The 24,319-nt window shown below is 40.2% G+C and overlaps 1 protein-coding gene across 1 annotated transcript in view; it reads left to right on the top strand.

Annotated features, from left to right (window-relative positions):
- khdrbs3 (KH domain containing, RNA binding, signal transduction associated 3) overlaps window positions 1-22,959 on the top strand; it is a 146,194-nt gene extending 123,235 nt beyond the window's left edge. The window contains exons 8-9 of the mRNA XM_005949963.3: window positions 16,932-16,984; window positions 21,761-22,959. Of these exons, the coding sequence (XP_005950025.1) occupies window positions 16,932-16,984; window positions 21,761-21,852 (145 nt within the window). The 3' untranslated portion in view covers window positions 21,853-22,959. The remainder of the gene's footprint in view (window positions 1-16,931; window positions 16,985-21,760) is intronic.
- Window positions 22,960-24,319: the final 1,360 nt, after the last annotated feature.

The following is a 24,319-nucleotide window of genomic DNA, read 5'->3' as shown; positions in this document are numbered from 1 at the left end:
TCACATATACTAATGTGCCACAAACAGGACTTTAATATCACCAACCATTCCCATTTTATTACGGTGTATCCATATAAATGGCCCACCCTGTATATTTAAGCAAAACAGTTGCAAATCTTTTTTGCCAAAAAAAACCCTAAAATCTAAACGAAACATTCCCCACCACTCAACAAACTGTGCCAAAAATCCAATTCATAACTAATGTGACCCATCCAGGGTGAGTAATAGGAACAAAACTGCATTTGGCAATAGGGTGAAACATTAACACAGCACAATGCAACAGCATTTTTCAAAATGACCATAAAACTCAAACACCCCTTTTAAATGGCTGCACGAACAAACTGAATGCTACACCAAGTCTTTTATGCAGCTTGAGTTCGTGCCAGGGCAGAAACTTGAAAATGACATTTATCTTAACAGCCTGAGTGAGTGCACTGAATTAAAAAGCAGTTAATATGCAACGAGTTGTATTTACATCTCTTGAAGGATTAAATGCAAGTTTTGATTGCGTTACACAAGGGCAGCGAGTTCACTACTTTCTGGGCATTTGGCCTTAAGTATGGAACGAGGATATGAGCTAACAATGAGATTTTGAAGTCTTGTGGGTTGAGAGCAGCTGGATTATGGTGTGCATATTGTTAGGAGTCGTTTATGCTGTTCTGCCCTGTTTGAAACTCAGAAGAATGCTTGCTGCTAATGAAGCCTTTTGTGAAGTGTGAAATGTTTTCACTGACCTTTGAGTCGTCCTTTGCGATATTCTCAGAAAACACCCGCTTCAACTTAAAAAATACAATTAGGTAGGTGTTGAAGATTTAATATGTCTGGGCCTGGTTGTTAGTGAGGAACTAATCTTTGAATCTAAGAGCTTAAAATAAACCTCTCTCCATAGCCTCAGTGACGTAATCACAGTTTGCTCCGAGGAATTCATTCCGGCTCATTGTGATAAACATATTATCTATGCTTTAATCATCCTTTAAAAATATCAGGCGAAAGGTGCATTTCCCTCAATGTGTCACTGCGGAATAAACAGTCTTTGTGGCATGCTGCTCCATTTAACATAGGGTCCTGAACAGCTAAATGTAGAATATTGATTTTCTTACATCCAGGCAGCTATCACACTCTCCAAGCCACACAAGGTCAAAGGCTTTCACTTTGGTCTTCCACTGTATTTTATCAGCGCACAATGCACTACATTTATGTAGGCCTGCCTGTGCCACTTCAAAGAAAGAATGATTGTTGCCACATTTAGGGTGTCAAAAATTGGATTGAATTGGCGGCAGCTGGGGCAAAAAAGGAAATCAGTCAGAGAGAACAAAAACAGCATTATTCTGTCTCCTGGCTTTTGTGAGTAGGGTGGTCGATGTTTTCTTTTGTAGAGGTGTCAGGATGTATGTCACCTCAGCTTCATCCATCTTTTGTGCCATCGCTCTTTTTTTCTCTTTTTTCCTTTGTCTTTTTTTTTTTGTTCTCACACACACTGTCTCCGACTCACACCGACTGCCGTTCGGAGCTTGAAATGTTGGCGGTTGGGTGTACACATGCTTGCCGGGGGAAGCGCCGGTCCGCCTCAGGAGTCTGAGGCTATTTGTTTTAAAAGCAGCCGCGTGAATAATAGTGGGGGTGTTTTGGTGGCAGCACGGGAGGAAAAGAATGGAGTCCATCAAGTAGAGGCTGGAGGCTGGGCGGACTCTGAGATTTTCATGTCTGTTATCTGGAGGGAGACGAAGCAGCTAATAGGGCCCAGACACAGAAGCCTTTGCCTCCAGAGACAGCTGATGCACTTACTTCCTCTCTTATTTGTTTGTCCTGTGCCCTGGATGTGGATCACAAGTTACTGCAGGCTGACATTGTGCGTGTATGAAACAGAAGCCTCATGCAGGGCCTGGGATAAGTGGTCTTGGGCAGATCAAATTTTCATTGTTTGTCCATAAACACAGGATATAATTCGTAGCATGCCCTCTTTGTTTGTCCTTTGTTTACTCTGACAGGAAGTATATTTAGAACTATGTTCATACCTTAAAAAAAACCCCAGTAATCTGTTTGTTACCTTTGATTGCCGCTTCCGCAATTAAAACTGCAACAGAACGCTGTCCCATAACTCCGTCGTCACAGTTACAATCCTGTTTAGCTTTGTGATAGACAAAGGTGCATTATTTTCACCTTGAGGAAAGTCATAGCTGGTTCCAGCTGCAGCAGGGCTTTGTGGAGTGTGTGTGTGTGTGTGTGTGTGTGTGTGTGTGTGTGTGTGTGTGTGTGTGTGTGTGTGTGTGTGTGGACAAGAAGTCTCCTAACAATGTTTCTCACAGCCTAAGGAGCTCCCAGTCACCAATCTGAGCCCCGATTGCATGGCAGGATTTCAGCTGCTGGAGGATAACAAGCAGAACAATTTACAGTCTCTCTGTCATGGTATTACCCGATGGCCTTATGCTAGAAACAGGGCTGCCATTTGTGAACACATAAGGAAAGAAAGAGGAGGCTGCTGATTTTAAACTGATTGCGATGCAGCGTCAGATACCTTTAGTAACTTGAACTGTTTTGTGCAGTGAATGCAATAAATGTTGCTGATCAGTTTTGTTCTTATAATATCTTATCCTATAAGACTTCATCTTATTTACACCTATTGATTCGGCCGAGTCGAAACGCATTACATTGATTTATACCACTATTATACACACAAACCAAAGAATTCATTCGTCTTTCTTCTTTTAGATTCTTAAACAGCTTCCTCTCCTGTCAAACACTCACTGATTAAACCATTTTTCCTACTAAATTATAAGTTGTTTAAATATTTTTGGGTCTTAAATTTAAACAGAATTCTCAGCCGGAAAAGGGTGGAGTGCCCACTCCGGGTCGGGGATGAGTTCCTGCCCCAAGTGGAGGAGTTCAAGTATCTCGGGGTCTTGTTCTCGAGTGATGGGAGAAGGGAGCCGGAGATCGACAGACGGATTGGGGCTGCGGCTGCAGTAATGCGGACGCTGCCCCGGTCCGTCGTGGTGAAGAGGGAGCTGAGTGTAAAAGCGAAGCTCTCAATTTACCGGTCGATCTACGTCCCTACCCTCACCTATGGCCACGAGCTGTGAGAAGGGTGAGAAGTTCGGCCATCCGGGAGGGGCTCAGAGTAGAGCAGCTGCTGCTCCACATCGAAAGGAGCCAGCTGAGGTGGTTCGGGCATCTGACAAGGATGCCCCCTGGGCGCCTCCTGGGTGAGGTGTTCCAGGCATGTCCCACCGGGAGGAGGCCCCGGGGCAGACCCAGGACACACTGGAGAGATTATATCTCTCGGCTGGCCTGGGAACGCCTTGGTATTCCCCCGGATAAGCTGGAGGAGGTGGCTGGAGAGAGGGAGGTCTGGGCCTCTTTGCTTAGGCTGCTGCCCCCGCGACCCGGCCCCGGACAAAGCGGATGAAGATGGATGGATGGATGGAAGAAATAATTTGCATTTGGGCATGTTTCCCTGCTTTCTAAAATTATGTAGATTAAGGATTCAAGGAGCTTTATTCGTCATTCGCATCACATGTTAACATGAGGTGGAACGAAATTATGTACACTCGGTTCGGAGTGAAAAGAAACAAAAATAATGAAGAAACAGAATTTTTTTTCTTAAAGTTATAAATAAACAGTTGTTTTTTTGGTTTTGTTTTGTTTTTTGTTTTTTTTAACAAACAGAAATGACAAGTAATAAGACAATGCAATAAATAATACTATAACTAGAGTGTAACAACCTGAGTACCAGTATGGAGTGTGGGTATAAATATAGCTGTAAATAAATACTTTAGCAGCAAAGGGCATAATGACCAGCATTGATAAAGTGACAGTGTCAGTAAGTGTCAAGTGGTGGTTAAGGTGCTACAATAACAGTTCTTGTCCATTTATGCACTGAGAAGTCTCACAGCTTCTGGAATGAAGCTGTTTCTCAGTCTGGTGGTTTTGCATTTAATGCTCCTCAGCCTCCTGCCTGAGGAGAGCGGGACAAAGAGTGTGTGTGCTGGGTGAGGGGGGTCCTTCATGATACAGGTGGCCCTCTTCCTGCATCTGGAGGTGTATATGTCTGTATGCCAGAGCACAGAACACTCTCCACCGCACATCTGTAGAATGGGATGGGGATTGAGCTCTCCATCCCCGCACGCTTCAACCTCCTCAGGAAGTAGAGCCTCTGGTGAGCCTTCCTGATCAGGCTGGAAGTGTTTTTTTCCAGGTGAGGTTGCTTTCCAGGTACATACCCAGGTACTTGTAGCTGGGTACTACTTTGACTGCAGATCCTCCAACGTGCAGGGGTGTGTGTGTGTGTGTGTGTATGTGTGTGTCTTCCCTCCTGAAGTCCACAATCTTAGTCTTCTTCTCATTTAAGCAGAGATTGTTTTGCCTGCACCAGTTCTCCAAGTGTTCCACCTCCTTCCTGTAGCCGGTCTCATCATTGTTTGTGATGCAACCAACCACAGCTGTGTCGTCCGCAAACTTTACAATATGACAGCCTGGATGGTTGGGTGAGCAGTCATATGTAAGCAGCGTGAACAGGAGGGGACTTAGCACCAGTGTTGGTCAAGTTACTTGAAAAAAGTAATCAGTAACTAATTACTGATTGCCGCTTGGGTGGTGTGAACCACAGAAGAGATGGCATCTTCTGTGACACTGATGGTGGCTTTGATGTGGGTCATAATCAGCCTCTCAAAGCATTTCGTGACGATCGGCGTGACGATTAAATGTTTACTTGAAAATTGCTAGTTGGAACCCTGCGGCTATGTAATAATCCACATTCTTCAAAGTGCCCTATAGGTGCCCCCCATATAATTTCAGACTCTTCTAATACATCCATCCATTCACATTCCTGTTTTCTTGCTAGCAGTTTTCTACTTTGCCTGATCCATTGCCACATTTCTCAGTGCATTACCACCACAAACTACCACTCAGTTCAATGTTTGATTAGCTAATGCTTTTTCACGGATATGCACAAACTGGAAACTTTTGAACATTATCATCAAAATGAACTTCAAAAAGAAGAATTAGTTGATTTAGTGATGCTAAAAGGTGTTTTATTTTAATATATATATTTGTAACTGATATTAAACCATGCATTTATATTTGCAAGTTTGTCTAGAGTTCCACTGAAGTGGAAAAAAGTAAGGCAGGAATGTCTTGTGGAGTGTAATCTTTATTACGGAGTGTTTTGATCTGGAAACGGTTGGCTAATATTTGAGGAATTACATTAAAAAAATCCAGATTTGAATTTCACAACAGCATAGATGGTAGTATAAGTTTAGCTTCCAGGGTAAAAAGTTTGTTAAAGCTGTAACTAAGCACTTTTTATCAAATTAGTAAATTAAGATAGAGTTTCATAATATCTTCTTTTAAAACTGTCCGGAGGTGTTTTATGAAGGCTTTAAAGTTACAAAACTCAAAAGTGGTAAAAAAAAAAACCCACTTTGTCCCTTTACCTGAATCCAAGATGATAACAGGGATTTCCTTAAAAATATTCAGGTATGTATATTTATTCAGGAATATTTTTATATGTCCTCTAAAAGTAACAAAGAAAAACAGCTACAAGTCTTAACAGAGTGGGAGGAACTGTGAAATCTTTGGCATTAATACTTGAAAAACGACAACGTTTTAATGGGTTTAATTTTTTAGTTTTCTGTGGTTATCGTTACAGGGCTCATCAACTATATGTTTCTGCTTTGGATTGTTAAAATAAAAAAATCTGCACACAGTGGCTTTAACATTATGCTTAAATGCAGAATGCTGACACTTGTTTTACATCTCTGTGTGACATCGCCCCGCAGTGATAGAGATCTTAACATTCTGTGCCGTGTTTAACTTGCATAAAAGTGTTCTACCACACATTACTGTCTACAAAGGAAAAAAAATTAGCCACTGACAAATGAAACAAGACAACCTGTGTAACTGTACTGTACACTCTGTGTCATACAGAACAGCCAGAACTGAGTAATTTAGACATAATTAAATTTGAAAGGCAAATAAGGCACTCGCAACCTTAAGACATAAGACTTGAGCTAAAAAGCTGTTTTTAGATGCCCTGAAGACATTTCACGACATTTACATCTTTCAGAAACGAGCTGACGCCTGGGGGAACCTCACAAAACGCTACCTCAGCATGACAGCCGTGGCAGTCGGTCTGCAAGCTCCCAGATCACAGCCTCCTCTTACCGTGTTTATACAACACAAAGCACTGAGCTATCATCATTTTTTGGAGAGGCAGCTTTATCTCTGGAGAGTCATTGAAAACTGCAGCACTCTGCTACCAATCAAGCTGTACGGTCAAGGAGGCTGAAGGGGGGGAGTACTTGTGAGGAGAGGGTCTTTAATTTTATTAGTGGAGAGGAGGGCATGTCTCTGTAGGGAAATGAGGAGGATGACAGCTGTGGCACAGCGCTGGCTGGACACTTGGAGAGGTCATGGTGAGGTGATTTCATGCAGCTCGAGTGTGATCAAAGTATTATTTCACATGCGGCACCTCAGAGACTTTCTCCTGCTGACACCTCGCACCTTCCCTTGCACCTTGCTTTAGTATGCTACATTGTAGGATGGATCCGGAAGCCGGTGGGCACAAGGATAGATCTGTGACAATGCTTTAAAGGGCAGACGCATCCCAGAGGAGCAACAGCAAGCCTTAGACAAGAGACGGACGGGAACTGGAACACAGGAAAGTGGCTCATTTTTCTAAGTTTCACAGTACTACTTAAAAAAAAACCCCCAAAACAATCTGCATCACCAACACGCACAGTGGATGGCGACCCTCCCCTACCCCCCCACAATGTCCAAGATTTGACTAAAGACTTGAGCTGAGCATTTTCTCGTCAGTGCTGTGCAAATTTGAAAGTGAACAACAAGGGACTGCGTGGTCGCACGGTAGCAACTTGTTAATTACCTCATATACCTGCACTAAAGTGTACCCTGCTTTAGCGCCCTTCCAATAATACTAATTGGGACTCATCAGAAAAGTGTTTAGTGACTGCATTGATTAAGCAAACTAAAACCTTTTTTTCTGTAGACTTTTATACAGCTTATCTTTTTCTGGCTTTTAGAAGGAATGCAGGTTGAATTGGACATTACTTTCAGAGCCATCCGTAGTCCATAAACTGTCTTATCCCACTAACAATGCATATAACACAGAAGGGATTGGGGTGGGCAACAAAAGTATACTTTTGTAATTATTGTTATTCTTTTTCTGTTGTGGATATAATCCAGTGGCAAAAATGGCTAAAAAAAGTCAAGTCTGTCCCGTATTCAGCAAGTGAAAATAAAATAAACAATAAAAGGTGAATCAAATGGACCATTATGGCAAGGCTGGGATGGTCAATTTGGTAAAGTAAATCCGTTGGGCATCTTTCTTTGCCTTTAGACAACAATTCTGATGGCAAAGGAGCCAAACGGGACAAAAAAAAAAAAAAAAAAAAAAAACAGATATCAGGGGTGCACGAAGCAGCATTTCGTTTATCTGTTGTGTAACATCAGTTTTGTTGCTCTTTTGTCTGGGATCACGTTTCCTAAATGTGAAATGTGAGTTTGTGCTCATTTAAATGGTTTAAAGCAGCTAAAGGATTTTTAAAAAGATGAGGTATTTATTAAATTGGGAATTTCTGTTTTTTCCTGGCAAAAGTGAGAAAGAATGAACAACAAAAAATATTGGTACTGACCACGTTTTTAGCATTTTTATCAACCCAGAATTTCACAAATCTTCCATAGTTATTGTGAACCATGAATGCCTGAACAGAAAATATTTGACCTCAGTAAATCGCATGACACGGTGGGGTTAGGTTTCACAGTGGGTTCACCCAAAACCTTGGCTGATTGTCACCCACACCCGTTTTTCACACCTAATGATAGAGGATCATTAGGGCGTCCATGACCCTCTTGGGGACTCTCCCATAGGTTTTAAAATCTGGGACTCTTCACCAATTGCTGTTAGAACTGAAGAAGCTTCTTGGTTGAGAGGTGAAACGTCTTCAGGTAAACTTAAAGAAGTCCAGACACTTTTCTTTCTGAGCTCCATAGACTACGATGACCTGGAAGACTGAGAACATTCACAGACAACAGAAAATAAGAGTAATCTGCTGTTTATTGTTGAGTTACTTCAGCCTAGAACAGAAAGGTGGTCTGATCGACTAATGCAGAGACCGTTGTTGCCTTTCCTAGAGCCGCGCTGATAGCACAACTAAAACTGCTGGGAGGAAAAGTATTTTTAAAGGTCGTACATTTCCAGCTAAAGGGCGCTAACACAGCTCCGGACCATCTGCTGTCACTGGGCCATAATTGAGCATCTATGGCAACTGATGCCCAGAGTTTCTGTTCTGTGTTTGAATCAGGCATTAGTCCCACCCCACCGGAGAGAGGATTTGGCAGGTGTCTCATTATTTAACCTCATTATTCAGTGGTTTTACCATTTTAGTGGAATTTCTTTCCTGTACTTTTCCTGTAACACGGGAGAACCACAAGCTGACAACTCAAGCTTAGCAACTCATGCATTCGCAAAGGCCCCGAATGATATGCATGTCAGCAGCCACTTGGTCTCGCCTACAGTCTTTACAGTGTCTTTAACTGCATGGAGTGACTCAATGTGTTTGATCATTCAGCCTTCGTCACTGCTATCGCTTTGATGTCTGCGTGTTGTGTCAGAGGCCTCAGGCAGACAGTTAGTAAAACAGGAAAACTTGTGTTTTCTTTTTTTTTATTCTTAGTAGAGATTGGCTGCCTTAGCTGTCTGCTTCTGAAACGCCTGTGGTGGCGTCACAGATGCTGGGTACCTAATGCTTTTTTCAAGGTAGGCAGCTTGTCAACATAAGTGACAGGTGCTGGTGTGGGAATTACACCTTCTGAGGGAAAGGAGGGTGGGATTTACAGTACTCTGTGTCTCAGGACCAAAACTCACATGTTGTAAATTTAATGCTCCATAAATAAGACAAAGTCTTTCACAGAGTCCAGATGCTCAGAATGCAACATTCAAAACATGTTGAATTTTAAAGAATACAGTGCCTGACTTGACTGGAGCAGTGTTTCCCTTGGAGGAGGGTTCTTGTAGTTTCCAAAAAAGAGGCAAGCTCGAAAGAAGACTTAGTTGGAAAGTCAAATCTTTGCCGTAGGCCATTTTGTCCCTCTTTGTGACTCTGCGGCAGGGGGTCAGCAGTGGAGATAGCTTTGCAATCAGTCAGCACGCTGAGCAATCACCAGTGTATCCATAACGAAGGTTTTCATTTGAAATTATGTGAGCCTCATTTCATACAAAATGGTGGGGGAAAAAAGGTTGTTCCACTTTCTTTCTGCCCGTCTTATTTTCATTGTTGTGTTGTCTGTGAAAATCACTCAGCCGGTATAATCAGCGCATTCAGCGTGGGACATTTTTCATCAGCATTTTGCTTTTCAGCCTTGTGCCAAGAATGAATGAAAAACATGATTACACGGGGAGCATCAAGGAAGCACTTTTTGCTTTAGGAGTCCCAGTCATGATCAGTTAGAGTGTGCAATATGCAGGAACTAGGCTAACGGTAGAAAGGCAACCTCTCTCCACATCAGACCGCTGCGTATTATCTGTACAGCCCCTTGTAATGTCCTACTAGATTTCCTCAAATTTATCACAGCGGACTGGAAGACTAATGGCGATGGAAGAAAACAAAGTCCACAAGGGACGTGTACTACATCATTCAGATTTAACACTGCCATCTGTTTCGTAGTGCCCAGGAACAGCAACATCAGTGCTTAAGATGAAGCATTTACAGAGATGACAGATGTGAAGAGGAGAGGAAGGGTCTTTACCAGTGGAAATGCAGGCCTAGATTCAGATGCCTGATCAATGAGACACAAAGAGACACACTTATCTAATAGGTGTTGTTTTTGCCTCTCAGGGTTCATGCTTGTGCTTCAGACAGATGGGCTCTTTCTTTCCTGCTTTTCAGGGCAGTGAAGTTTGGGGACACACAAAGCAGCAGACGCCTTCTGCTAATGAATGTCAAATCAAAAGCTGTCCTATTAAGAAAGTCAAAGCGCTTTTACACCTACGACAGGGTGATATCTCGACTGAGATCCACCCCAGGTACTTCATCTCATGCTCGTGTTAATGCCTCCAGCTGTGTGCGTCTGATGCGTCAGCAATGGTGAATTAATACTGTGTAGATATATCAGTGTATAAAGTACATTGAACTAAATCGTATTCTGTGAAAGATGTGAAAGATACATATATCAATACAATAGAATAAAAAGGAGTCTGTATCATCTATAACTTTGTTTAGTATTCGCTGCATTTTGGGGTGAACTGCATTTAACAGGCAAGTGCATACAGGTGGTGAAGGAGTCGATAGCAGTTAGGGCTCTGCCATATCATATCATCTGCAGTAATACCAGTACAAATTTTTGCAGTATGTAAATGTGCCTAAAAAGGAGCAACTTTAACAGCCTCCAATAGAGTAAAGTAGAAAATATGCAAGAAAACTAAAGGTAGAAACAACAAGCCCGTTTCAGCACTTGAGGCAAACATAGGTAAAAAACTACTGACTGCAGAAAAACGGGATAGAGAACGCCACTCATTTACCTACACTTATACATTCCAGACATCAATAAATGTTCAGTATTTTCTTTTCTGTTATCACACATTTTTATGAGATATTGCAATATAATTTTGAGGATATATCACCAAACCTTAGTTACAGGACAAAAGCATATAAAGCAAACAAATGTTTATGGACAAAGCAGAGAAGAGTGGGCCAGAGCGTGTGACTGGACATGTGGAGAACTGGCTGTGCAGAGCAGCAGGGTAACCATAGCTGACCTCAGCAGAGAGTCCAGAGTGTCGAGGACTCATCTAAGCAAATAAAGAGAGAAATGTGGCGAAGAGCAGCTAAATCAGATGGATTTCAGGCCTGAGGAGCAAAGCTGGAGGGCTGAATACTGAGGCGGAGCAGTGGTGATGATGGATGGAGTGAGGCTGCAGGTCTGGTGGCAGAGGTGGACAAGAGATGAACTTTAACTGCTCTATTTTTACAACATTTAATTTATTAAAACGTGCTTCTCAGTTTGTTGTAATTTTGAAATGTTGACAATAAGCAGTTTAGTCTGTTTCAGATATGGGAGCTCTGTTTTTATTTTTCATTCTAGCAATTCTGTTATCCAAAATTTATTTTCAACCATAATTTTCTTCCTCTATAATTATTAAATTATTTCGATATGTTAGGTTTTGTGTTATGTGTTTTACAATTTGCAGTGAAATCATCGAAATCATCTGTAAAAAATACTAAAAACACTCATAATTTTAAATACTAATGTCAGATATTTTCTTTGCATAGGGCAGCCAGTAAGAACAAAGATGACTTAAAGAATAGAGTGCTTAAATTGCTTGTTTTAGATAGGTGGATGAACTGAGTGGCAAAAAGGCCCAATGAGGGCTTTTTAGTTTAATGATTCAAACCAAGATTCTCTGATAGAATACAATTTTTTTTGACAACTTTATTTATAATTTTCCAATATGACAAAAGTACTGAAAAATATAATTCGAATTGCGATTACAAACACTGCCATTGTGAAACTGGTTACGCCACGCAGTGGCAAACCAGTTGGATGCAGGAAAATGTGTAATCTATGGGCACATACAAAAAAAAAGTACTATCACGTGAACAAGGCAAAAAAAACAACAGCAAACAAACAAACAAACAAAAAAATAACCCAAAAAACAAAACCCACCAAAAAAAACCAAAACAAACAAAAATAGAATAAAATAAATACATAAATAAAAGGCGGGGCTGCATTGTGCGCAGTTCTTTTTTGCTTGCTACAGATAGTAGGTGGCTTTAAAGAAAGAAAGAGAAAAAAAAAACCAAACACAGATAAAAGCAGTATTACATCATACTTCAGTAAATGACAACTTCTCCACATATTCAACAAAGGATGACCAGGTTTTGTAGTATTTACTTTGAGACCCTCTCAAACTGTATCTCAAATGCTCTATCTGCAAGCACCTCATCACCTCTCTCACCCACTGAACAAACACTGGCGGACCTGAATCCTTCCATTTAAGAAGAATTAGCCTACGTGCCAGGAGAGATGAGAAAGCCACTGCATTCATTTGATAAGAAGTTATCCCGTGTTGGTTTGGGAGTACACCAAAGACTGCTGTCATCGGATTAGGATCCGAGAATTGTTTTCCCACACACATATGAAAGAGCTTTAAAAACTAATTCCCAGAACCGGTTCAAATCAGAGCAGGTCCAGAACATATGGCTAATATCGGCGGGTGATTGCTTGCACCTTGGACATCTATCATCAGAGGTATTGTATATTTTGGCTAGTTTAGCTTTGGTTAGGTACGCCCGGTGAAGAATTTTAAACTATATTAAACAATGCCGTATACAGATTGAGGATTCATGGATCTTGCTAACACTAAGATCCCATAGGTCGTCTGGGATCTGGAGGTTTAAGTCCAGCTCCCAGGCATTTCTGGCTTTGGACACAGAGTCTGCCTTTATATGCTGCAATGTGCTATATATTTGAGAGATGTGGCCTCTAGCCATAGATCAAAATTGCAGACAATCCTCAAGTGGACAGTCATTAGGTAGACTTGGATAAGAAGTGAAGTGTTTAACTGCAAAGCTACGCGCTTGTAAGTATCTAAAGAAGTGGTTCTTCGGGATTCCAAAATCTTTAGATAATGTTTCAAAGGATAAAAATGACCCTTTAACAAACAGATCAGAGAAGCAGATAATTCCTCTGCTCTACCAAACCTTGAATTGAATTGAATTGTGTTGACCCGCCCAGCAAGAGAGATGGGTAATACTGACCAGCGTGCCAAATCCAATTTTGTTTTCTCTAATAAAGGGGTAAAATTTTGTTTTACTGATAAGTGTCTGTGATTTGAATACCCAAATAGGTGAATGAGGAGTGTTCCAGTCTAAACTGAAAGGCTGAGTAGTCAGCCTCCTTCGCCAGACTGTTAATAGGGAACAGTGTGCTTTTAGTCACAATTTTTTAAACATGGGCTTAGAAATGAGTGTAATCGGTCCAGTTTAATGAAAAATGTTTTATGGACTGCAGGGCATCAAACGAGTGTTTGGCTCCATAAAGGAGAATTGTTTTTATTTTTTTATCTTTGACCTTCACGATGCATTTTAGGACTCTGGCCAATATAACTGAGGAGAGACAGTAACTAAGGAGAGAAGTTGTGTAGCAATATCGACAAAATGTCACCTCAGAAATTAGAGGCGCCTAACAGCTCCTGTTGTACTGCTCTCCTTTGTGCACAGAGCAGCTCTGCACTGGCAGCTTCCAGCGAAGCAGGTCCTTCTATAGGTGCTTTTGACTATTAGCTACAAAGAGACTTAAAGAGTTAAATGGAAAAGGGTGTATATATATATATATATATATATATATATATTCTCTTAGGTCACATAATTTTGTTTAGTTTTAGTTGTGTTATGTAGCATCTTGGTTTTTGTAAAAAAAAATTTATTGCTTAATGTGACTTGGCTATACATGAAGGCGCAAAATAACCCAATATTTTACATCCTAAACAATAAGTCTGCAAGCACCAGGGAATTGTGACAAATTGATTTTCTCTAAGTCATAAAATGATGTATATTTTGATAGCAGCCTCTCTGGAACACATTTTAGCATAGAGTAAAATCTAATTACTGGGTTGCCTGTCAAATCTTGTCTCAGGATACACAGCATGACAAGCCAAAAAAAAAAAATGCATTCTCCGCATCTTCTCCCTCTTGGTAGATATTCCCGTGACCTGACATCCATGGCGGATGTGTGGTGGCGCCTCAGCCACGAGGGCTAGCTGCAAACCCTGGCGGCTGGCCTCGCTTCTCAGAGGAAGACAACATTGGTGCTGGGGAACTGCCTTGTTTGCCTCTGCTGGCTTAGCATTGTTTATTGCTGAATAATGAAGTGTTTAAAATTTATGCTAAGCCTTACTTAAGGCACAACTCTCTTTAGGGAGCTGTCTCATGTCTCGTTGAGTCACTTCAGTGCTCTTAAAATGATGCTTCTGCATCCTCATGCAGGACAGTCATTTTGTTGATCTGATTTTATTTAAAGGGCCAATCATATTGGATATTTTACTACTGTTACTAGTTGACTGGGCATTGTTGCAACACTCCTTTGCTAGGAGGCACTATAAATTCTAGTAGGTTAACTAATCCAGCACATGGCTGCCCTCATCTCCCTCTGTGACAGAAAATTGTATAGATGTAGGAATCCACTACTAAACAACGGATAAAAAAATGTAGTCATCTTATGTTAGGATGTAATGGAAAAGTAAAAAATGAATTTTGGATAATGTCTCATCGTTATACTAAAATAAAAAAAGTATAAAAAACAAATCACTCATAACCAGTCATAGGCTACATTTTTAGTTATTAGTTACGTACATAGACCAGTCTGCAGCTCTTCACCTCATCAGTTGAAACCCATCTGATTCTACTGCCCTACTCCAGATTTCACCCTTCACTTATTCAGATCAATGTTACCTTAAAGTACCTTGAGGTGACTGTTGTTGTGATTTGACAGTATATAAATAAAGTTGGATTAAATTGAATTGAATTGATTAATTTTCCAAACCAGATAATCTCATTTTGCAGTGGAAAAAAAATGACTAAAGTTGTTGTTTTTTTTAACTTTGATTTGATTGCTTTTAAGTGTCAATGCTTATATTATTATTTTTTAAAATCCAAAACACTGTAAAGTTCACTCTCATGTATAAACCCATTGTAGCAAAAGTTGTGAAATAAGGGACTGTGGGGTTAATTTGAACAGTTTTATAATTTTTAAATGCTAAACGTGTTAAAATGACCCCTTAAATGATGTGCTGAAGGTGGTCTGTTAGGGACCTGGTCACCCTGGGTGACATCACTGTGGCTTTTGCATACAGTCCAAGTGTGCAGTTTCATGTTAACTGTATAACTTGCTAGCATCATTGTCACTACCCGATCCGTACCGGAAACACGATCCGTACCCCGCATGCGCAAATCTTACGTCACTTCCTCTCTTTGCCAACATTGCGACATTCAATATATTTGAATGATACGGTTAGCGCCCAGTTAGCTCCTAGCATTTCTCAACAGCTCTGCCTCCTTTTCGACTGCCCGGGACATTTAAACAATGGATAATCCGTATACAAAGAAATTCATGCTTTTCTCCTCAACAGAGAGCGTCCCCCGATTGAGCAACAGCGCCGTAAAATAAGAAGAATGGCGCCTAATTACAGAGTTAATAATGCAGACTTTGTAATATCTCACGTGTAGATTCATCAGCCAGATGAAGTGTTTACTGACAATTGACAGTGATAGCGCACATCATCATCACTATTCCAACAATCCTCTCCTCACAGACAAGCATAAACACACTCGACTATCGCTAAATCAGATTTAACACACGTTTGTAATGACGATAATTCAGTTTATAATAGGGTTTATTCGCTCGGTCAGCAGGTGGCGGTATCCTCGTACACTGGGGAGTAAACTGCCATTAAACGAACAGAAGAAGAAGAAAACATCTGCACATGCGCGGTACGGATCGGGTAGACCCGATTTGTACGGTCAGACTTTACACATGCGCAGTAAGGATCGGAGAGTCCTGATCCGTAACTTTCTTTTTATTTTTCGTTTTTGTCTACATTGTACTGAAATGCTTCATTATTGCAAACATTTTAAGATATACTTGTTATTCTTAACATCTTAACAGATACTCTGACCCATAACTATCGTAAAACGCTACGACCGGAAGTAGAGACCTTTCGCGCATGCGGGGTACCGATCGGGTTTCCGGTACGGATCGGGTAGTGACAATCATTAAAATGACAACATTTAGCAAAGATTTAGCATCCAGCAGCGCATTAACTTAATCCCTCTCTAAAGTGCATGGAGATAAAGTTTCATTTTCTACAAACTGGAATCCATGAAAGATGCTTTATATAATCACAAAAATCATTTAGTTTGAATTTCTCGTACATGGCTTTATGTTATTTTAGGAAAAACTTATTAATTAGAGCAACACAAAGGATTGTGTCTTCATTTTTATTCAAAGATTTATTGAGTTAATATTTAACTTTATGCTTTTGTTAAGTAGATAAAGTAGACTAAATTTCAGGAACCCGACATTCTTAAATTCTGCCAACTTTGGTGTAATTTGATATTGGATCGGACTGATTCAACCTCCTGGACTGTGGCTTTTTTAGTTAATGCCACAAAAAGCTTCCCCAGTACAGTAACAAGAGTAAAATGAGAATTTGTTACTTCCACTCTGGTGTGTCATTACTGTCACCTCTTTGCCCTCACCAGTCAGACAGTGTTGATGTGGTGTATTGGTGCTTTGGCTGGTGCTTTCAGCTCTCTAATCTGGAGAGCAGAGAGGTGCTGCTGTCGCTGACAGACTGAGTGACAGGCAGGCGGAGAGGACCCAGCTGTGATGGCTGGTGTCGGCTCAGTGGCAGCCTTATGATGAATTGCCTCTCTTGAATGATAGCGCTGTTACTGAATGATACTGACGCAGGATTGTTCTGTCAGCATCTCACTGGCAGCCGCAAATAAATAAATAAATAAATAAACAAGAAATAAACCGCCATGCAACTTGCCTCCCCATCTTTTTATTTTTCATTAAAGTTGCCACCTCTCATAGATCTCCATATGCAGTGATATGAAACTGGAAGCTTGTGGAGAAAATTGCTTTGCAGAACTGCAAATGTGGTCCAACTTTTGAGTGATTGAAAGCTGCCTCTTGTTTGCTCTTTGTTTTTGTTTTTTACTTTCATTTCCAACCGAGTACACGTATGTAAAGAAAACAAAAACCTTTACTCTCGCTGCTTGAATTAGACATGATTGCCCTCCGATGAATGTGACTTTGATGTCCTACACTTGCTGCTCTCTCTTTCTGTGCTGATAATTGTATTGTTTTCCTCATACTGACGTTCACCTTTGTTTTCTGTGTTTTTACAGCTCAGATGACTACTACGAATACGGACACAGTGGAGAATCATATGATTCATACGGTGAGTTACAGACCTCTTTTTTGTATTTTTACTCTCTTCATAATATTTTTTGTTTCATTTGTCAGAACAATGTCAATTTTCTCTGTCCTGCTGGCTTCAGCTCAGTTGCCACACTACCCTGAAAATCCTGTGCCCTAAAGATGAGAAAAGTTTGAATTGTAAAGTGTATTGAATTCTAATAAATCAGACCTTCCAGACTTCATTTAGAGAATTAGGCAATGACAAAGGACCAAACAGCACTAATGTAATTTTTAATTTTATGTTCTTGTCTTACAGGAAATATTACACAAATTTAAAATTTTTAGCCGCTAGAACTAACCACAAATGCTCCAAGAGTGATTCCTGTACTTCTGAAGAGAAAATGTGTGTGTGTATATATATATATATATACAGACAGAAGCTAAGCTCGTTGCAACATGGCAAATTTAACCTCCCCCACCCTCATTCAGATCTGGCGATTGGAACAATCTTGGTTTTCATGTGAAGTATGACCCTGGTGTTAAGCATCAGGGTCAAAAGTTAAACAGTATGTCAGATGTGCCACGCAATGCTCAATTGGTGGGAACTAGTGCATTAGCACAGTTAGCTCGTTAACGCTGTCCAGCTCCACGCACGAGGCGATATGCGGTAACTCATTAACGGAGATTTGCCGCGTTATGGCGTTAGTGTCATTTCAACGAGATCAACCTGAAAGCACTAGTGGGAACACAACGAATATGACTGCACATTTACTCCAACATCATCCTAGTGCAGGGGTCAGCAACCTTTCAACCCAAAGAGCCATTTGGACCCGGTTTCCACGCAAACAAAAACACTGGGAGCCGCAAATACTTTTTGACATCTAAAATGAAGATAACACTGTATATATTGTTTTTTACCTCTATGCTTTTGTGTGGTGTTTACCTTTATGCAACTAAGGTGTGTTGCTTGAAGTGCTAATGAGAAAATTACATTTTATTTATGTAACTGACACATTTTGAACTCTTAAAGAAACATAACAAAAGGAAAGACACCCAGCTGAACTAAAATGATCCATGTAGCAAACAAAAACATTTGTGAGCCACCCCCCTTATATCATCTTTGGGCTTTTGGAGCCTTGACCTGACTTTTAAAAAATAATTGGAAAAAAGCTCTATGCTGCTAAAAGATGAAAAATAGATATTTGCAAAATTCTGCCTAAATATGTATTTTACCTGGTTAATGTGTGTGGCGGGGCGTGGTCTGCAGGGGGGGCGGACTCACCTGAGCAGCACCCGCAATCACGCCTCGCCGCCTTAACGTCTGTGCTCTCTATGCTGTTGTGTTGTCGGGCTGTGAGCTGAAAAGCTACAGCCGGCTGTATGCATACAGCAACCGTGTGTGAAAAGTGGTCAATAAAGAGATGCTAAAAAGCAGGTTCATGGAAACAGCGTCGGGTCTGCCGTGATATGTTTACAATAAGACTTATGGTCCCGAACCTCTGCGCACAGCGTCTGCAAATCGGGGCTGTACGAAGTCACTTTCATCTTTATGCAGGACTGTAAGCTGTCATCTGTGAGGCGTGAGCGGTGTTTGTTTTTAACATAGTTCACGGTGGAGCTGCTGACATAATGTGGATCCGAAGGTCCATAATTGGTCCACCTGGGGTTGAAAGTTTCGGCGGGTACACCGGCTTCCGCAAGTGTGACGCTTATTTTGAGCGATGAAAAAATAATAGAATATAATTGTATTTTTATATTTCAATATCACAATAATCTTCCAATTTAGAAATACAAATTAAAAAAGAACTAACATAAATAAAATACACTTAAGCTAATTACTTAAAAAAAAAAATCCCCAAACCACGCGGAGCCGCACTATAAGGACTAAAGAGCTGCATGCTCTTTAGCACATGCGGCTCTGCACACACACATATATGCAAATTAAAGTCATAATAAAACACTAGCTAGCACCATATGTTAAGAAGCATCAATTAATATGTAACAGTGCATTAATAAATATTCATAACATTTTGAAACCTAGAAAAAGTATTATTTATGCAGGTAACATTATCAGTGAGTTCAAAAATCTGTTTTGGTTTTTTTTAGATTGAGAAAAGAGGACAAAAGACTTTGTAACAATAGAAAATACAGCAAAGACAAACCAGGTATTGATACAATTATTATACATTTTTAACATTAGATTGTAGTTTAAAAATGTTGTACCTATAAGAATCAGAAAATCTTCAGTTAAAATAGTTCATAATAGCATTACAGAGTCCCAGTTATTGGGAGATCCTTAACAACAAGCATTACAAAGACTCACTTTTTACTAAATTCATTGTTTTCTACAAATCTGCAGTGAACAGGATCTTCTATCACTCTCACTCAAACACATTTGAGTGTATATGGCTATATGAATCATATGTCACTAAGGTTATTATAGCTACCTAAAACTGCTTAAAGCTAAAACTAGGTGGTAAAATATTTTTTCATTAACTGCAGCCAAAAAAGAGAATATTGTGGAAAACGGAAAAGATTTTGTGAACTTGCAAAATTATTCAGCCGTCCTCTTCCGCTTGTCCTTACCAGAGGGCAAGAGGCGGGACACACCTCGGTGAGGTTCCCAATCTGAGGCAAAAAAACTAATGAGAAAACTAAAAAAACTGTACCTGTCCGCACCACCTTTAACTACACCTATAAAACACCAGCTACTGATAGCAGGGTTACTGTGCAACTGTGTTTGGTTTCTGTTTGTACTTCATACAGTGCCAGGCGAGTTGTTAGCTTAGGAGATAACACTGGATTTGGAGTACTTAAATGTTCAACAACAGTAACTTTAACTGCAGTGCAAAGAAGGGAGCTGACCTGGGAATGGATTGTGTTTATACACACATGTTTTACAGCTCTGAAAAGAGGGAAATGACAGATGCTGCACTGGCAGATTACTTGCTACTGTGCTGGCATTATGAAGAAAGCAGATTAAATGAAAGCCTGTTACATATTAAATTGTGTTTCATGGAAGAAATGTCTTTGAGAAAGTCAACATGGCTTGTTTAGATTGTGTTGTGTGCTGGCATAAAGTAGAGATGCAAACAAATGCAAGAAAATCAAAAATAACACAATACTTTAGGCATTGGGGAATAAATATATTCATTTAAACATTCTGGATAAAAAAAACGTGGCTTATGGAAAAGGGATTTGGGTGGATCCAGCAGCTTCTTAGCAGGCTAAAATTCGTTATACAAAGATTCTTCCATGACCTCGATGGGATCATACAGTATTTATCTTTGATCCCTGCACTTCCATCTGCCCAGTCACTGAAGTTTCACCAACATTTCTAATTAACTTAAGCATGTGTGATGTTTGTGCCACAGTAACATCTGTCTCTGCAGTCACCTCAGCACAACTTGAAAATGTTGCTCTCGGCTTTACAGGCAGTTTATCGCGTCTGGAAAGAGTCGCCAATAACTCCGACCGCAGCAAAGTTCAGACAAATCTCAGATAATGTTCAGCAATCCTGTGTCAGCTTTTGACAAGATATAGTGAGAAATGGGCCAAGGTCACGTCTCCTGCAAAGTACATTTCAGTGATAGCAGGGCTAATACATGCTACTGTACTGTGAAGGTCCATCCTTCTTTGATTATGTATGTGCGGCCTTTGTGTGTACCTGTAAATACACAAGTCTGGTTGTCCAGGGTTTAATGTCAGTCTGTAAATTCCTCACAGTCTGGGTGAAAAGATGAAAACACTGTGTTAATACGAAGGTGTGTCTGCTTTAATTTAGCTTCTCTTAAAAGCTTCTAAAAGAGTATTCACTGTCCACTTTACCAAGGCCAGTCAAACAGGTTTTTTAGTGACTGACTGCAAAGACATGATCAACTTTTTAATTACTGAAATGTATAATTTATATGTGTTGTAGAGATTCACCTTATGTTGCATATTTTTGTGTTTTAAAGCAGAATAAGACTTTGCTGGGAGTTTGTGACTTCTTAATTAGGCAAAGCAAATGCATCGTAAACTCATATCTTTTCGTTTTTGGCAATAAGTCAAAGTTTTTAAAACTTTCCCAACTTTTCTGACCACACAAGTGGAAGAACTAAGCACCTCCTGCTCATTAGAGTGTTTCCTAGCATCGTATGAAGCTGAAAAACCGGGGGGGGGGGGTGCTGCGGCACACTGAAAAGAGGACGACAGTTCAAAGGAAACAGATAAACAGAGTTGATGTGCATCCATGTTCTCAAAACACAAGGTTACCTTGGTGTGTTTCTTCAAAGTGACTGTCAGTGGAGAGGTGACAGGTTTAATTAAGGGGTATTGGCTATGTGCTGCCAACAGTGAGCCTTTACACAGAAGGAAAAAAATCCCTTTGTGAGCCCAGCTCTAGGGAAGTCTCAGTGCTGGCTGAAGATCAGACAAAGGGTGCCATCGATACTGGCACTTTCACATTGACAGTACCAGCGGGTGAACTGGGCTGATTTGGGCTAATGGTAATTGTGACCTTTTTTGCTAGGAGCCACTAAACGGGCTCTTTTCAAGTAGCTATTTGATCCTCTCATTCAATTATCTGTGATGAATACTTCCAGGTGAAAGTCAAGCTTCTTGGTGCGAGTCGCTGTTTGTGCTCGCAGCATGAAAGTGCTTTTTGTTTTCACCAGCAGCATCAATACCAGACACCCAGAGCACGGCTAACTTTGTGCTGTAATAATTTCATGGAAGGGAGCATATTTACAGTATTTGCATAGAGCTTGAAATTGATTTAAGTGCGACGCCTCTGTAATCACTCCACATCTGTTTCTTTCCTTTTCTTCTTAATCAGGTCAGGAAGAGTGGGCAAACAATCGCAGCAAGGCTCCGTCAGCACGAACAACCAAGGGAGTGTACAGAGATCAGCCATACTCAAGATATTGAACTGTTTATACAACCCGCACCTGAGTCCTCATGGCTGTTACAACCCCAAGTAATGGATTTTTTATGGACGCTCCCACCTTTTTAGAATTGAAAACATAAACCGCAAAAAAATAATCCAAACCAAACGGTGATCATAGCGAGACACTGAATGAGACAAAAACGTGGAATCCCCCTGATTCTAAAAAGATACTCCCGCTGGATAAAAAGTGTGAAGCAATTTAGGTAATCTATCCTTTCCCCCTAGGAGAAATCGACTGGACAATAAGATTAAGAAAAAGCTTCATAGTACATTAAGTTTCTCTCTCAGCTATGTGATTGTGAAGAATGACATTGTATCAAGCTATTTAACTTGGTAATGATTAGCGAGCCACTGTAAGGTGTTCGATACAATGTTTCTACACAGCTGCCAGTGCAACTTAATTTATCACCCTCTATTCTTTAGACTTTCAACTGCGTGGTTGATCTCTTAAAAATGTAGTAGCTTAGTTCTAGGAAAGTGCAGTTCTGTAGATATTTTCTCTGAGGGGTAATCGGTGAAATTGTGTCCCTTGTAAATGATTTACAAACTGAAAAAAAGACAAAAAAAACATCCTGTATACATATTGTATTGCTGTTTCCTCCTCTTTTTTGTAAAATAATAGTTATTTAGTGTTAAAGGGCTTATAAAAGCATGGTGTGTAACTGTGGATATTGTCAGCTGTTTTATTCTGAAAAGCCTGTGTAGTTGTGTTCATTGATTATGCCCCCCAAACATCCACTTAAGTACATCTATAAATAGCTGCGCATACTCTATGTACACTGCACAACCAGAGCTGCAAAACAGTCCAGGAGCTTTTTAATGTTTGTGGAATTTTTAAAAAAAATTTTTTTTTAGACAATCTAAGTAAGTCATTTTGGTGTCATTTTTTTTTTTTGACTTTTTAACAATATACTTCTCTGACTGTGTAGACATAACAATGAGTTTTAAGATGCTCGGTCACATGCTGGTGAATTGGCAGTCATTTCCATCTAGAGATTTGTTCACTCTATTGATTTTAAGCTTATGTAAGCCCTTTAATATTTCCCTCTTTGTTGATGCTAAATAAACATTTTGAAAGAAAATACTTGTGTCAAAGAGAATAATTATGAACTCATTAAAAAGCGTTATAATTTAAACTAAAAAAAAAAAAAAAACACGCTTGCAATATTTACAACCACACACAAGCCTTTTAATGTAGTAAGCCACAGTGATTATCACCGTAAAGTCAAATATCGGCATAGGCAAGATGAACTTCCCAAAAAATACATACGAATAGTGGATACAGCTGTTTGTGACCTAGCAGATGACCTTGGTGATCGGATAACAACAGTTTCCTATTTGTATTCGAACTCCGTGTGCTGCTTTTCGTAGGAAATATCTCCGACTGAGATTTAGGGGATTTAGCGATAACGGCATCGGCGGTCTTGAAAATCTATCCGCTCTGTTTGCTCACATAATTCGCTGGGAAGCAAGCGCTGATCGCGTCAAGCATCATCAGTAAACACACATTAACTTTCTGGGTGTTTACCCTTACAGAAATGGCTCATAGGACCACGTCAAACTGAAAAAGAAAGAAAGACTCCTTGACCTCCCACAGGGGTCAGGTGTGTGGTTAAGGGGGTGAGGTGGAGGGTGTTGGTGGGGGAGGGGGGGTTCTCTCTCTCTTTCCCTCTCTCTTCTTGTTTTGCTCTTTCTGTTCTCCTCTGGTCATGTGACCCCTTTCCCAGTCATATAAAGTGCCTGCCTCTGCCCCGTCCATTAAAGAGACTCTAAATGACCCCCAGCTGACCTCCGCAGAGAGAGGGATGGCAGTAGCTGTTTAAAAAGACCTCCGTTCCACAAGGTAAACAAACTGACCCAGTTTAACCTCTCCCCTAATGTAGCTGCTCATAAACCCTCTAAACTTCAGTGTAATATGTTTTACTGTCTCTGTTGAGTGCGTAATCCAGCTGCAAAGCTGGGAATAATTAGATGTATGTAACCAAAAAAAGAAAAAAAAAACCTGTAAAAAAGTATGATAAATAGCAGGAATATTTCAACTAACTGTGTAGTGAAATAACTTTATCATAAGACTTTGATAAAAATATGTCCTCTGTTACAATAATTGAACCATAAAATATTATGTGTCTTGGCATTTCTTTTCATGCTATTTGTTGTTACCTGGGTTTATGACGTAAACTTGAATAGTCACACTGGTTTATATATTTCCTTCTAGGTCGAAGTACTGGCTGCACAGGGGCGTCCATCCATTTATTCCAATGGTGCTGAAGGTATGTTGTTTGCTGCATGATGATTTTCAGTTACACTTCAAAGACTTTCAAGTAGTGTGCAGACATGTAATGTGATTTATGTTAAAAATGATACAACATAATAACACACTCTATCTCAAACAGGGCAAAGCTAATTTTTTTCTTATTTATTTAAAATCTCGACGTCTTACCAAAAAGA

The sequence above is a fragment of the Haplochromis burtoni genome, unplaced genomic scaffold (genome assembly GCF_018398535.1).
Source record: "Haplochromis burtoni strain Fernald_Lab_line unplaced genomic scaffold, NCSU_Asbu1 Contig_371, whole genome shotgun sequence".
In the NCBI taxonomy this organism is placed as follows: domain Eukaryota; kingdom Metazoa; phylum Chordata; class Actinopteri; order Cichliformes; family Cichlidae; genus Haplochromis; species Haplochromis burtoni.
Note: the sequence above shows the minus strand (reverse complement) of the source record. Positions and strands in the feature narration are given on the sequence as shown.